The sequence below is a fragment of the Rhinopithecus bieti genome, unplaced genomic scaffold (assembly GCF_001698545.2).
Source record: "Rhinopithecus bieti isolate Rb0 unplaced genomic scaffold, ASM169854v2 scaffold_18295, whole genome shotgun sequence".
NCBI classification, from domain to species: domain Eukaryota; kingdom Metazoa; phylum Chordata; class Mammalia; order Primates; family Cercopithecidae; genus Rhinopithecus; species Rhinopithecus bieti.
In genome coordinates this window covers 986972-1003440 of record NW_016809135.1, presented here as the reverse complement: position 1 = coordinate 1003440, position 16469 = coordinate 986972, and the positions used below count along the sequence as shown (strand labels likewise).

At 37.2% G+C, this 16469-nt stretch overlaps 1 protein-coding gene across 1 annotated transcript in view; it reads right to left on the bottom strand.

Moving 5' to 3' along the window:
* The window catches only part of DYM (dymeclin), a 349582-nt gene that overhangs the window by 125536 nt on the left and 207577 nt on the right, over positions 1-16469 (bottom strand). Inside the window, 2 exon segments of the mRNA XM_017888647.1 lie at positions 1377-1471; positions 2820-2933. Coding sequence (XP_017744136.1) covers positions 1377-1471; positions 2820-2933 — 209 coding nt within the window.

The window sequence follows — 16469 nt, the reverse complement described above, 5'->3', positions numbered from 1 at the left end:
AAAAAAAAAAAGAAGAAGAAGAAGAAGAAGAAGAAGAAGAAAACCCTGCATTGCCCCAAAAGTAAAATTAAAGGAAACAATATGACTTCACTGAGGTTCTATTTGAGAGCTACTTGGACAATACCGAACATCCTACAGAAGTCAAAAAAGTACCCCATATATTAACAAGTCCTGCAATGATATTCACTCATGACTGGTTAGTTAGCTTTCCTACCCTTAAAAGTTATGTCTTTACATGTTGAAACCCCGTCTCTACTAAAATACAAAAAAAAAAAAAAAAAAAAGAAAAAATTAGCCAGGTGTGGTGGCGGGCACCTGTAGTCCCAGCTACTCGGGAGGCTGAGGCAGGAGAATGATGTGAACCCAGGAGATGGAACTTGCAGTGAGCCGATATTGCACCACTGCACTCCAGCCTAAAAGACAGAGCGAGACTCCATCAAAAAAAAAAAGAAAGAAAAAAAAAAAAAAAGTCATGTCTTTGGCAATGGGTGGGGAAGAGACAAGGGTTTCTGGCTGAGAGAATAATGGCTCCCTCAAAAATGTTCACATCCTAATCCCATGGACTTATGACTGTTACTTTACATGGCAAAAGGGACCTTATGATTATGATTCTGGCTTTGAGATGGGAAGATAATCCTGGATCAGGAAGGGTCCAGGAAATCATGAGAGTCCTCAGCGTGGAAGAGGGAACCACAAGAAGGGGTCAGAGTGATGAGGTATGAGAAGGACTCAACAATCTACCGTTGCTGGCTTTGATAACAGAGGAAGGGGCCATGAGCCAAGGAATGCAGGCAGCCTCCAACCACTAGAAGAGGCATGGAAACAGATTCTCCTTTACAGCCTACAGACAGAAATGCAGCTCTGTTTCAGTTTTAGCCTAATGAGATCCATGGTGGATTTCTAAACTAGAGAATTTTAAAATGACCAATTTGTGCTTTCAGCCACTAATTTTTGGTAATTTGTTATGGCAACAATAGGAAACTAATACACGGGTGAACTGCTATAAACATTCTCTAAAACGCACACAGATAAATCCTTAAAAGTATATTGTGATGCTCTATAAAATGCTCATCAAATACATTCATATTTAATTTACATTACTAAGAAATATACCTGCTCCTCTAAAAAACTAACAACATTACACTTAAAATTACATTTTATAAAAGATTGAATGTAAATACAATTAACTTTGATCAAAACTTAGGTTAGAAAACAAAACAGAACAAAGTATTTTTAACAAAACAAGAAGGTGATAAAAATTAAGTAGGAAAATGTGATAGTCCTCACAGGTAACATTTAAAACGGAACCACCATAGTATCCATCTTAATAGCTCAACCAGAAGCAAATCAGTATTTCTTTTAAAATTCATATTTACCTGATGATCCTCTGGGCAGCATACTGATGGAGTGAACGAAACTGTGCTGACATATTTGCTAAAGCTGCCAAACAATTCGTGTGAAGGTACTTGTCCTGTGAGGAAACAGCAAGTGTAAAACATACAATCAAGTCTTTTCCATATTTTAACCAAGGTTAACTATTAATAGAAGCAAATATAAACTCAGTTGTCACTGATTTTAGAAAGTTCAGATCCACAATCTCTTTTTTCTAATTCCTAAATCCATAAAGCACTGAAAATTCAAAGTTTTTTCACAACACAAAAAATGATGATGTTTCTGATGGTCTTCATTATTCCCTCCATGGTGAATATTGAAATATTTTGCTACAGAAATATAATGTTTAATTACAGCATGCTACTTAAGGCCCTAATGGTTACACACAGTAGAGTATATAAACTATAATTATCTTTCTAAAATCCAAAAACTTCTGCTTTCTAAAACATAGCTGGCTCCTAGGGTTTCAGATAAAAAACATGAGTGTGTATCTGCAACAGCCCCACAGAGGAAAATAACTGAAAATGAGCTGGGAGCAGGGGCTCACGCCTACAATCCCAACACTTTGGGAGGCCACAGTAGGAGGATCACTTCAGGACAGAAGTTCAAAACCAATTCAAGACCAGTCTGGGCAACATAGCGAGACTTTGGCTATTTAAAAAAAAAAAAAAATTAGCCAGGTGTGGTGGCATATGCCTGTGGTCCTAGCTCTTCAGGAGGCTGAGGCAGGAGGATCACTTAAGCCCAGGGGTTGGAGGTTACAATGAGTTATGATTGTGCCACTGCACTCCAGTGCAGCCTAGGCTGAAGTGCAGTGGCACAATCATAGCTCAAAAATAAATAAATAAATAAATAAAATACCATTTCTCTTAGCTATGAATTCTGTACACTGCTTCTCTTTAACAATATATTTCTATTAACCAGAACTGTAATTTGCTCCCAGGTACTGTGAATAGAATCCAGCAGAAATTTTTCTTTTACTCTTTAAAATACTCTCTTTTCTCTTTGTCTTTTACTCTTTAAAATACTCTCTCTCTTCTATTTTTCTTTCTCATTTAATTCATATTTTCTTGTGCTCATTTCTTGTGCTCATTTTCTTGTCCTTTTGTACTTTGTTATTTGCTGATATTAAAAAAGGCAAATCAGTGTTACTGGCCAAATAAAGACATACAATAGCTTTTTAGCTTTTATCTAAATGTTTTGCATTGCTTGTTTTCTATTTCATGTAAAATATCTCCAATCATACAATCCATTAAATATTAAGACCTTATGTTACATTAGGATCATGTAATACAGTGACTACAGTGACCTGTATTTTCTACCATATGTCATGAGAATTTTAGTACCCTAAAAATTGGGATTGCTTTAAACTATCATCTTAATTGTACTGTATGCAAAAAAGGTAGAACAGCAGCTGGAATACTTACTCTTGTCCTAGTCATGTTGTATTGAATGGTTCTTATTACCACCAGGATCAGGAGACTCCCCAAAGAGATTTCAGTTAAAACTCGTTCTGAATACCAAGTAATATTTTTTAGTATCTGTAATGGGGAAGAAAAGTTTAAGTAAAAAATGATTGCTTTACAGACAAAAGGATTACTCCATGTCCACAATTTTTGATAAACCATGACTTTGCTCTGAAGGTGAGTTAAGCAGCAGAGAGAGGCCACGAATGCAAATGATTCCAGATCTTCAAGGAGAGACGCTCCAGTGCTCTGCCATGGCTATGGAGAGTAGGCAGCTCTGGTGCATACCTCCGCGCCGAAGTAAGCAAGAACTGTTTTCTAAGTTAAGACATTTCCACTGCAGATCTGTAAGCTGGAGATGAGAGAGAGAGAAAGAGAGAGAGAGAGACATACACACACACACACACAGAGAGAGAGAGAGAGAGAGAGAGAGAGAGAGAGGGGCAGGCAGGCAGATAGGTACAAACACTGGGCAATACAGCAGCCAAATCTGGGCTGCCCCAAAGAAAGAGGTAAAATGGGGGAAAAAACAACAACAAAAAAACCCCAACAGGCTCAGCCGAGCACTAGAACTCCCTAATATTCTCTTCCATTAAGGTTACTCCTGCATCTTTTCTCCGCAACTCAAGGAAAGTCACTGTGCCATATTATTCTCTACCTATGCATGAAAAAGGAAGAGACTGCTGGGCTGATTCTTGCCCTCTCTCTTAAGAAGAGGCACACCTCCAGAGCACAGCAGACTCCCCACCACTCATAAATGCAGAGGGGGGATCCCACAACCTTGCAAAACAAGTTAGTCTAGACTTGTGTTTATAAGTACAGATGAACAACAAAACCAAGTGAAGACATTCAACCTAAGAGAGTGATATGCTGAACCTACTCAAGACTCTCTTCTAATTAACCAGTGCACATGAAATACAGAGGACAGAACACATTAAATACCATGATGATATATAATCAGCTAAAGACAAATGTAGGGAATCCTACTAAACAACCCAGTTTCTTCAACAAATAAGGGGTAAAATAAGCTGGGATAGGGAAAGAGTGCTATAGATTTGTGAGTCTTAATAACTAAATGCAGTAGACGTTGGAATCTGATTCAAACAAATCAACTCTAGAAGACATTTTAAAGATAATTAGAGATAAATTGTTAGGAAGAATTTAAACATTATTGTTGATTTTGTTGAATGTACATTTTTATTTTTATTTATTTATTTATTTATTTATTTATTTTTTGAGACGGAGTCTCATTCTGGTGCCCAGGCTGAAGTGCAGTGGTGCGATCTCGGCTCACAGCAAGCTCCGCCTCCTGGGTTCACGCCATTCTCTCGCCTCAGCCTCCCCAAGTAGCTAGGACTACAGGTGCCTGCCACCATGCCCGGCTAATATTTTGTATTTTTTTAGTAGAGATGGGGTTTCACCATGTTAGCCAGGATGGTCTCGATCTCCTGACCTCGTGATCTGCCTGCCTCGGCCTCCCAAAGTGCTGGGATTACCGGCATGAGCCACCACGCCTGGCTGGTATGATACATTTTTTAAAGTCCATACTTACTGAAAGAACATACTGAAATATTTACACATGAAATTATATGGAAGATTTGTTTTTAAAAATAGAAGTCAAAATGTAAAAGGTGGTGAGGGTAAAGTGGGTAGATGAAATAAGAACACGAGTGTTAATAATGACTACATGAAGATCCATGCTACTATTTTCTCCAATTATGTTTAAGTTTCATAGTGTTCATAATAAAAAGTTTATCAAGTAAATAAATAAATAATAAACTGTGAAACTGAACAGGCAGAGAGAACAGACCTCTAACTAAACAGAGAGGATTTAGGAAGTTGGAATTTTTTAAAAAAATTCTAATTAGTATATTTAGTGAGATTTGACAAAATACTGCATCCATAAAATAAGAAGAGACTGCTATGAAAAGAGAAAATCACAGAACAAAGAAAAGTTGATTTTAAGATTAAAATGGCAGCTGGGCAGTGTCTGACGCCTGTAATCCCAGCACTTTGGGAGGCCAAGGTCAGGAGTTTGAGACCAGCCTGGCCCAATGATGACTCTCTAAGAATACAAAAAATTAGCCGGGTGTGGTAGTGCATGCCTACAGTCCCAGCTACTCTGGAGGTGGAGGAACAAGAATCGCTTGAACCTAGGAGGTGGAGGTTGCAGCGAACCAAGATGTCGCCACCGCACTCCAGCCTGGGCGCAGCAGAGTGAGCACTACGGAGAATTAAATTTGTGATGTGAAGGACCAAACTGAGAAGTTCTCCACAGATACTATAAAAGTGCAGACGTCATAGGCACTTAAAAATTCCAGAAGAAATAAACTAGAAGAAAAACAGAACAATTATTAATATGAGAAAATTTCTTTGAGAGGAAAAGAAAAACATCCCACATTCCAAAAAAATCATGAAAAACAATCAAAACATTCTTGCAAGATTAATGAATTCACAGTATATGAGAAAGTTCCACTGGCTTCCAGACAGAAGAAACATGTTATCACCAATGGAAAGAGAAGGAGACTAACGTTAGAGTTCCCATTTTGAACACTACACATCTGAAGGACAGCAGAACAATGTCTCAGGATTTTTGAGGGAAGACATTATGGAATTCTACATCTTGAGAAACTACCATGTAAGAATGTTGCAAAATAAACTCAGCATGAACCCACCCATGTACCCATATCGGTGAGAAGGAAAAAAAAAAAACCCCCCACGAAAACATTAAGTATGTAGCTGCCCCTTCTCCACCGTTATAACATAGGGCAAATCCAGGAGAATTCAGAGAAGGAGAATATGGAATACAAACAATGAACAAACACAACAGTTCATAGCATGACATCAGGAAAACAGAATTACAGTCGTTAATTATCTGGTTGTTACCTTCAGTGTTTTTCTAAAAGGGGAGGTGATTAAAATAGATCATTCTCTACGCAAGTCTAGGGAGAATAGAAACAGATAAAAAGAATAAAAACACAAAGGAATACCACACTCAATTTCATGTCAATATGTTTGAAAGTACAACTATATACAGATGCATTCCCCACACATATTTTCACTCATTCAACTCTCTGGCCCCACATCACCCAACATCCCCCATTACAAATAAGCCCACCCTGACTGCATTCTCCACTCAGAGGCTGACATATAACAAATACTCACTACATGGTAGTTAAATATTATTCAGAATTGAAAAGTAAAAAATATAAAAGTTTGGCTGGGCACAGTGGGTAACACCTGTAATTCCAGGACTTTGGGAGGCCAAGGTGGATGGATCACCTGAGTTCAGTAATTTGAGACCAGCCTGACCAACATGGTGAAACCCTGTCTCTACTAAAAATTAGCCAGGTGATGTGGCGTGCACCTGTAATCCCAGCTACTTGGGAGGCTGAGGCAGGAGAGTTGCTTGAACTAGGGAGGCAGAGGTTGCAGTGACTGCACTTCAGCCTGGACGACAGAGCAAGACTTTTTCTCAAAAATAAATTCCATAAGTTATATATGAGAGTATTACACAGTAACATCACATAATATCAAGTCTTTTAAAAAATTAAATATGTATAGGAAAGTAAAAAAAAAAAAATTGACATCTATACACTCACAATTCACATTACCAACTGTTAATTTTGTTTTTTGTTTTTTTTGTTTGTTTTTTTTTTTTTGAGATAGAGTCTCGCTCTGTTGCCCAGGCTGGAGTGCAGTGGTGCAATCTTGGCTCACCACAAGCTCCGCCTCCCGGGTTCATACCCCTCTCCTGCCTCAGCCTCCCGAGTAGCTGGGACTATAGGCGCCCGCCACCACGCCCGGCTAATTTTTGTATTTTTAGTAGAGACGGGGTTTCACCGTGTTAGCCAGGATGGTCTTGATCTCCTGACCTCGTGATCCACCCGCCTCAGCCTCCCAAAGCAACCGTTAATATTTTTTAATATACAAATCTCATTTTATTTCCCCCATGAAGGAACAAACACTATCTTGAGTTTAGTATGTATCCTCTAGACCATTTCAATTACTTTATCTGCATATATACAAATATGTACATACATATATATAAAAAAAACCAAAACCAGTATTCCTTTGTGTGTTTTCTAGTACCCATAAATAGTACCATACATAATGTATTAGAATGAATGGTGTTCCCCCAAATCTATGTCATTCAAAACCTGTGAATGTGACCTTAAATGGATAGAGGGTCTTTGAAAATATAATCAAGATGAGACTGCGTTAGATTAATGTGGACTCTAGGTCAGTATGACTGCTGGTGGTTGTAAGATGAGGAAGACAGACACAGAGACAGACACCTCCTGAGAGAAGGATGTGATGACAGTAGCAGAGACGGGAGTGATGTAGCTGGCAAGCCAAGGGACACCAAGTATTGCCTATGACCACCAGAAGCTAGGATGACACGAGAAAGGGTCTTCCCCTAGAGCCTTCAGAGACAGCATGGCCCCACTGACACCTTGACTTTGGACTTTCAGGCTACAGAAGACAATACATTTCTGTTGTTAGGAGTCACCTAGCTGTGGTACTCAGACAACTCTGGAACATACTAAGTATCTTTCATTTATATCAGCAGTACTCAGTAACTGTGGTGGTCAGTTATAGTAGCTGTAAGAAACTAACACACATCTGGTTTGTTTGCATCTTATTTTTTTCACTCAGTATGTTTCTGTAACCCTCCTATATTGATACATATGAGAAGAATATTCACCAGGTATGCCTGATAGTACTAGTTATTTTTTTAAATGGAATACTCAATACTAGTTAGTAAATAGCTGTTGTTGCAAGCCACTCCCCCAGGTAATATACAGCAGAGAACAAAGGACTATGGTCCACATCCATTCTTACTGGCTGGTGGTGTTGGTGTCATCCACACTAGTTAAGTCATTTGAATGTCATCTCTATATCTAAGTCTACTTCATTCCTTGTAACCACTCTAGAGTACTATACTAGTAGGCCACATTTGTTTTAAAAATCCATTCCTCTATTAATGGAAATTTAGGTTATTTACAGTTGTTTTCCTATTTAAAACAATGTTACAATTCAGATCACTATCCTAAATCTTACTATATGAAAGTCAGAAAAAAAGAAAGAATTCCTTACTCTCCATATTCTTACTAACCAGACTTTTACCTAAGTTCAGGAATCACACAGATTTTGAAAGCAAAAATACCTGCATATGACTTCATAAGTACATCTACGAGAATTTACTAGGAACCAGAATTGCCAAATCATTGAATATCTTCTTTTAAAAATAAATGTATAGGCCAGGCGTGGTGGCTCACACCTGTAATCCTAGCACTTTGGGAGGTTGAGGTGGGTGGATCACGAGGTCAGGAGTTCAAGACCAGCCTGGCCAAGACAGTGAAGCCCTGTCTCTACTAAAAAAAAAAATTAGCCAGGCTTGGTGGCAGGCACCTGTAATCCCAGCTACTTGGGAGGCCAAGGCAGAGAATCGCTTGAACCTGGGAGATAGAGGTTGCAGTGAGCCGAGATCACGCCACTGCACTCTAGCGTGGGCAACAGAGCGAGACTCCATCATAAAAAAAAAAAAAAAAGTATAGTTACCATTAACTGTGTTAACACACTAAAAAGCACAGAGCAGCAGTGTCCAACATAGTGGCACTAGCCACAAGTGGATATTTAAATTAAAATTTAATAAAAGTAAAATCAATTCCTCAGCCATACTAGCTACATTTCAAGTGTGAGCATACTGCACAGTGCAGTCATAGAAGACTTCTATGAGGATAGAAAGTTTGATTGATTAGCCTGGTATAGAGACCACCACTGTATCCATCACCTAGATTTATCAAATGTTAGTATTCTTGCTTCTAAAGTACCTGAAGCCTCCTCATGGTTCTACACTGTTAACCTGCCTCCCCAGAGGCAGCCCTATCCTGAAAGTGGATGGGCTTTTTTTTTTTCTCTGAGTTTTATTATTATCAATACATGTAGCTCTATGCATTCATTCTAGCTGCTTTACAATATTTCATTTACATTATCTGCTCTCCCAATACTACAATGAAAATTATTTCAAAAAGCTCTCGTGATCTATGAAGAAGTTCTTCCTAAAACATAACCTTGAAATGGAACTTCTGAGAGGTGGAGTATTTATTTCTGTATACAATTTGAGAAATTTGAGAGGACAAATTCCTCTCTAAAGCGGTTCTACCAATTTGTACTCCCACTATCAGCATATGAGAGTCCCTTTTCTCTATATCCTCACCAATTCTTTTTTCTTTCATCAACCCCATAGTAATAAAAACATCACCAACTCTTAATATAACAGATTTTGTCATTTTTGCTACTCTGATAGGCACAGAATATTTCAGTTGCTTTAATTGGCATGATCTTGATGAAGCATCGGGTTGAACGATGATTACTGTTCAGGGTCTGTATTCTGTTTTCCTATTATTTTGCCCATTTTTCTATCGAATACTTTGTGTTAGGTATAAGCAAGTCTATGTTTGACAAGAAGAGGGCTAGAAAAGAGAAAAAATACCAAAAGGAATAAATGTGTCATATCTCTAGGCATGGAAATAGGTAGAAATTGTGAAATCACAATTTTAAAGTTTTGCCTTAGAAGAGCAGTACATTGAATAAATAGACTACAGCCCAAACTTAATATCCTCAAAGTCTACCACACCTCTATAATCTGGAGAACAGAATAAAAGTACATGATTTATCTGGCAAGTTAAAACTAGGAGTTATACTAAAAAAGTGACGGTTAAAATTCATTTAACCATTACCACAGGTATGAGAGGTGGTACATGCTCATTAAATGCTTACTGAATTAATAATACCAAATATACTAATCTCAGGCGTATGTGGGAGTGAATAAAGTATATATAGTCCTTTAAACAATCTCATTAAACAATATATGTGCAGGTCGGGCACGGTGGCTCAATCCTGTAATCCCAGCACTTTGGGAGGCCGAGGCGGGTGGATCATGAGGTCAGGAGATTGAGACCATCCTGGCTAACACATGAAACCCCGTCTCTACTGAAAATACAAAAAATTAGCCAGGCGTGGTGGCAGGCGCCTGTAGTCCCAGCTACTCAGGAGGCTGAGGTGGGAGAATGGCGTGAACCCGGGAGGCGGAGCTTGCAGTGAGCCCAGATCATGCCACTGCACTCCAACCTGGGCGACAGAGCGAGACTGAATCTCAAAAAAAAAATATATGTGCTATAAATCACAGGCTGTCCCATGGTAACATGCGGTAAAAAATGCTTCTATGAGCCCAAGCACACAGTCTTAGGTGTACTGGGGTCCATGACGGGTGATAAAGGAGAAAACCCTAGAGCAGGGTCAAGAAGAACATGCCTGACTGAATCCTGCCTTAGCTTGCAGCAGTCCCTTGGAAAAACTGACAAAATCCTGAAAATTCTGATGAAAATCCCCAAATCTAGAGAGAGAAACAAGTTTGGTAGGTTTATTTATTTGTGTCTTCTTCTAACTAAATAGTGGAAAGAGGTGTGGGGGAGAAAATGAAAACCTTCAGACATTTTCAAACATGAGAATGTGAATAAAATATGCCACAGAAATATTCTGTGAAGAAAATAATTTAAAACAAAAGCCAGACATACAGAAGAAGATGAATAAAAATAAAGAACTCAGGAACACAGAAACTAAACTCTGGTAAAAGGGTTGATGGTAGACAACACATCCAATAAAACCAGTGTTAGGCAATTTGAGTTACAAAACAGAATGGAAATGTTATAAGTTTTGAATAATCTAAAAAAATAATTAGCCAGGTGTGGTGGCACTTGCCTGTAATCCCAGCTACTTGGGAGGCTGAGGCACGAGAATTGGGTAAACCTGCGAAGCAGTGGTTGCAGTGAGCCGAAATTGCACCACTGCACTCCGGCCTGGGCAACACAGTGAGACTGTCTCAAAAAAAAACTTTACAAAATTAAATAATTAAACTAACAAAAAATTGGAAGAAAGACAGTAAAAGAAGTGTGGAATTAATAATGTTCTCACGTTTCTCATTAAGAAATACACTGATTCTCTCCACAGCTGCAACATGGATTTAAAATAACTAAACAATGATTCTAACATCTTAGCTTTCCAAAATCTCTTTTCTTCACCATATACGAATATCAAAAAATATATTGTATAATGAAGGTCTGGTGTGGTGGCTCATGCCTGTAATCACAAAACTTTGGGAGGCTGAGATAGGCAAGTCATTTGACCCCAGGAGTTAGAGACCAGCCTGGGCAACATGGCGAAACCCATCTCCACAGAAACAAAAACTAGCTGGGCATGGTGGCATGCACCTGCAGTCCCAGCTACTCAGGAGGCTGAGGTAGGAGGATCACCTGGGCCCAAAAAGTCGAGGCTACAGTGAACAGTGATTGTGCCACTACACTCCAGCATGGGTGGCAAGAGTGAGACCCTGTCTCAACTTAAATAAAAAGAAGAAATTTTCTGAAAATGATGTTCACCCAATGTTAATAGTTCTAACTTCTAGTTAATGAATGAGTATGATCATTTACACTAAAACAGTATAATAATTTGTCTTAAGCCAAGGTATTCACATCTTAGGTGGCAGTGATAAAGTTTGACTTTAATGTATTTTCAAATTCTTAAAAATAATTACTGTTAAACACATTTTTTTCTTTCTAGCATTACTCTCCTGTGCTGCCTATTGTCCAAAGTCTGAAAACTATTTTCATACATTTTGCTTACAGTGGAAAAGCAGAAGGATGTAAAATCAAAGGTCTAAGCTTCTACCTTAAGAAATGTTGGGGAAAAAAAAAAAAAGCAAATTGAGGCTCAAGTAAGCAGGAGAAAAGAAATAATAAGGGTGTAAATAATTAAAATAGAAAACAAAAAATGGAGGAAAAAAATCAATAGAATCAAAGTTAGTTCTTTAAAGTTTTTTTAACTTTTTAAAAAAGTTAGAAAGATAAAGAAGAGACTAGACACATTATCAGCATGAAGAATGAGGGGGTAATCTCTCTGGCGAGTACAGACATTAAAAGGTAACTTTTTTTTTTTTTAAAAGAAGAGGTAGTAAGAGTATATTATGAACAATTTTATTGTAATAGATTCATTACCTTAAAAGAAATGTATAAATTCCTCAGAAAACACAAAGCTCAAAACTTAACCAGACTGTATATGAAAATACATTTCAAAACACGTCATGTCCAAGCACAGTTTACTCCAGGATGCAAAGTTGATTTAATATTCAACAATCAATATAATTCTCAATAATCAGTATAATTTACTACATTAACAAACTAGAATATAAAAAAGCAAATGATCCAGAATAAATAATTCTTACATCTCAATAATAAGATTAGCTAAGTTTTTAAAAGGGGGTATGGTTATTCAAGAGCAAGATGAGGGATATAATGCTGTGGTGACAGAAATGTTCTATACCTTAAAAAGTATCAATGTCAGGCTGGGCGTGGTGGCTCACACCTGTAATCCTGGCACTTTTGGAGGCCAAGGCAGCTGGATCACTCGAGGTCAGGAGTTCAAGACCAGCCTGGCCAACATGGTGAAACATCCCGTCTCTAATAAAAAGTACAAAAATTAGCCAGGCATGATGGCGTGTGCCTGTAATCCCAGCTACACGGGAGGCTGAGGCATGAGAATTGCTTGAACCCAGGCGGAGTTTGCAGTGAGCTGAGATCCTGCCACTGCACTCCAGCCCGGGAGACAAAGCGAGACTACGTCTCAAACAAACAAACAAAAATATCAAGTATCTTGGCTGTGATATTGAACTATAGTTTTACAACTATAGTTGCCATTGGGGAAAACTGTTAAGGGTACATGAGGTCTCCCTTATTTTTCTTAAAACTGCATGTGAATCTACAATTATTTCAAAATAAAAAAGATAATTTAAAAAATAGCAAAAATATATATGCACATAAAAGCACATTAAAATAACTTCTCCGTATCATTGGGTATTAAGAAATGCAAATTCAAATCAAAATGAGATAACAATATATATTTCATAGGCAAGTAGGTTCACACTAATGATTCCATGTAGAGAAACTTGGTAAAACATTTGAACTTACTCTTTTCTATATTACATATGAAAAGGGAAGGGACCAAAATAAATGGAGATCAACAAGAAAGTCAGATTCTAGAGAAAAAGAATAAGTGTTTCAATATTTGAATTTGAAATGTCATCTAAAATATCCTGAAATCCAATGGAACTGAACTTGAATGTGAACTGAACTTTCCCTATATTACCAACCTTGTTTTGGCAGTCAGTGAAGTTTAATTTTAATGCAAAATTCTCTGCTAACTTGAAAGTGTTTTATTTATAGAATAAGGATACAGAAAATTATAGAAAATAGCACAATAAAAAGTATACCCACATATGAATTATGCCAAAAATTAACATCTTTATCATGTTTGCTTCAAAGTTTTTTGTGTGCTTACTTCTTCTTGTTCTGATTATTTTGTTATTGCTGCTGCAGAAGCAAATAATTATCTGGGTGGCAATGACACAAATATAGAAGGTAATTTTCATTAGTTTTCCTTTAAAATTTGTGTGTTTTATATGCATATTATACTTCAATTGTAAGATGTTTTTAAAAATCATATTGATTTTAATTTATTTAAAAGTTGAGTAAATCAGTGAAAATATTACTTCTCATAGTATTTTACTGAAAACAAGAACCAAGAAATTTCTATGTTCACATCAAAAGGTCTGGCTACAAATGTAAAATAAATTAATGGGGCTATATTAAATTAAAAAGCTTCTATACAACAAAGGAAATAATCAACAAAATGAAAAGGCAGCCTCTGAATTGATATAAAATATTTGCAAACCATATATCTGATAAAAGGCTAGTATCTAAAATACATAAAGAACTCACACAACTCAATAGCAGAAAAAACAAATAACCCCATTAAAAAATGGGCAAAAGACCTGAATAGACATTTCTCGAGACATAAATATGGTCAACAAGTACATGAAAATGTGCTCAAAATCACTAATTATCAGGGAAATGCAAATCAAAACCATCACACCAGTGTGGACAGTCATTATGAAAAAGACAAGAGATAACAAGTATGGGAGGGGATGCAGGAAACAGAACCCTTGCACACTGTTGGTGGAAATGCAGATTGGAGCCACCAAGGTGAGAAACAGTATATAGATTCTTAAAGAAATTAAAAATAGAACTAGTGTATCATCTCACAGTTCCTCTTCTGGGCATAAGGAAAATGAAATCACCACCTATAAAGATAACTGCACTCCCTCGTTCACTGCAGCACTATTCAGAATAGCCAAGACACACACACAGCCAGAGAGTCCGTCGACAGACAAATGGATAAAGAAACTGTAGTATGTAGTCATTTGCCACATAACAATGTTTTGGTCAATGCCAGACTGCATATATAAAGAAGGTCCCAGATGATTATACCTAGATTCCTATCACCTAGATGTTGTAGCCATTGTAGCACAACACACTATTCATGTGTTTGTGGTGACTTTATAAAGTAACAAAGTTCCAGTAAGCTAAGGTTAATTGATTATTAAAGAAAAATATTTTTTATAAATGTAGTGTAGCCTAAGTGTCCAGTGTTTATAAAGTCTACGATAGCATACAGTAATGACCTGGTCCTTCACATTTACTCACCACTCATTCATTGACTCAATCAGTGCCACTTCCAGTCCTGCAAGTTCCATTCATGGTAAGTGCCCTATACAGGTGTGCCTTTTAAAATCTTTTATACTGTATTTTTATGGTAGCTTTTCTATGTTTAGATAAACAAATACTTACCATTGTGTTACAACTGCTTACAGTATACAGTAATAATGCTGTACTGGTTTGTGGCCTCACAGCCTAGGCGTGTAGTAGGCTACACTATCTTGGCTGTGTAAGCACACTCTACAATTTCCACATAATGATATAATCACCTAAGCGCACATTTCTCACAGTGCTTCCCAATTGTTAAGTAGTGCATGGTTGTATAAACAAAGGAATATTATTCAGCCTTAAAAAAGAAGACACCGACATTTGGCACAACATAGGTAAACCTGGAAGAGATTATTCTAAGTGAAATAAACCAGAGAAAGAAAAATACTTCATGATCTCACATATATGTGGAATACCTTTTTAAAATGTCAAATACACAGAAATAGATGATATTACAATGGGTACCAGGGTTGGATGTGAGAAAATGGGGAGATATAGGTCAAAGTTGCAGGTATAGAGGATGAAGTCTAGAGATCTAATGCAGAATATGAGGACTACAGTTAATGATATTGTACTGTATTCAGGATTTTTGCTAAAGGAGAGTATCACTGCTCTTGCCACAAACAATAAAGGGGGTAACTATGTGAGATGATGGATATGCTAATTTACTTGACTATAGTAGCCATTTCTCTGTGTACATGTATTAATATATCAAAACATCAAGTTGTATACCTTAAATATACACACAAAAAATAAATTTCTATGTTTTATACTCCTTCCACAATGGTCAAGATTCCTTAAATCCTAGCTGAAATTATGGTCATACTATGTAAGAGGCAAAAACATGACTCAAGGGAACATTAGAGAGGATTAAAGATAATATAAAAGCCCTACCGAAAATGAGGAGAAAACAAAGTGTCTGTACCCTTATAAAGAGTGAAAGCCCTGCCCCCTTCTCCTATAGACACCCTAACAAGGAGACTGGAAGAATCAAAAAGAATCCACCCAAAAAATGGCCTGCAGGGACAGAGTCCCAGAGAAAGAGACTATGTACAACAAGGTACAGTAAATAAGACCTGCCCACACACAGGACTTCCAATCGACTTCTTAGTGCTTACTCCTACAGATGAACAGATCAACCAGAGCCACCAGATGCTCCAGCAAAGACAGGAGTCCAAAAAGAAAACTCAGTAAGTTTGAATATATTTTGAGCAAATTTTCAGTTCTGTTGAAGTACTGGGGGTAGAATCAGTGTATTAGTACACAAATAAAAAACAGGGCAATGATGTGCTACAGAAATGGTAAACATGTTCAAGAAAGGAAATGCAATTATCCTACAGTACACAGTCAAACTAAAAATAACATCTAAAATAATAACGTAAAAGCTGAGTTAACCAAAAATGGTAATAAGATGGAAAAAGGAAAAAGTCTGTGTGCTGGCAAGCATGCTGGGAACCCAGAGGGAACACATGTGGTATGCAGGAAGAATCAATGACTATCTTCCATCTTAGGGAGATAATAGTTAATGTCTACAACTGAAATCAAGAAATCACAATATAAGCATGTTATTTAGAAACACAGACAGAACTGAAAGCATTTCCCTTAGAGGAGTGGGAATCAGAAACAGGGTGAACATGGGTCTGTTATTTTTCATTTAAATCTCGTACTTCTATGTAAGTTTTAAAACTATATACGTGTATTACTTTGATGCAAAAAATAAAATTTAAAAATGCCAAAGAAGAAGATAAAACCAGTTTGGGAATAAAACTGTCCAACAGGACCAAAATTTAAAGAGTTAAATTATGCTATGTTCTTTAAAAAATATATGTAAAACAATGGGTTTCTCAAACTTCTCCCATTTTGGTCCCTTTTTCTTCTCTAATTCTGCATGCATGAAGCAAACCTGTTTGACAATTTCTGCCACAATGAAAAAGTGGAAATGAAATAT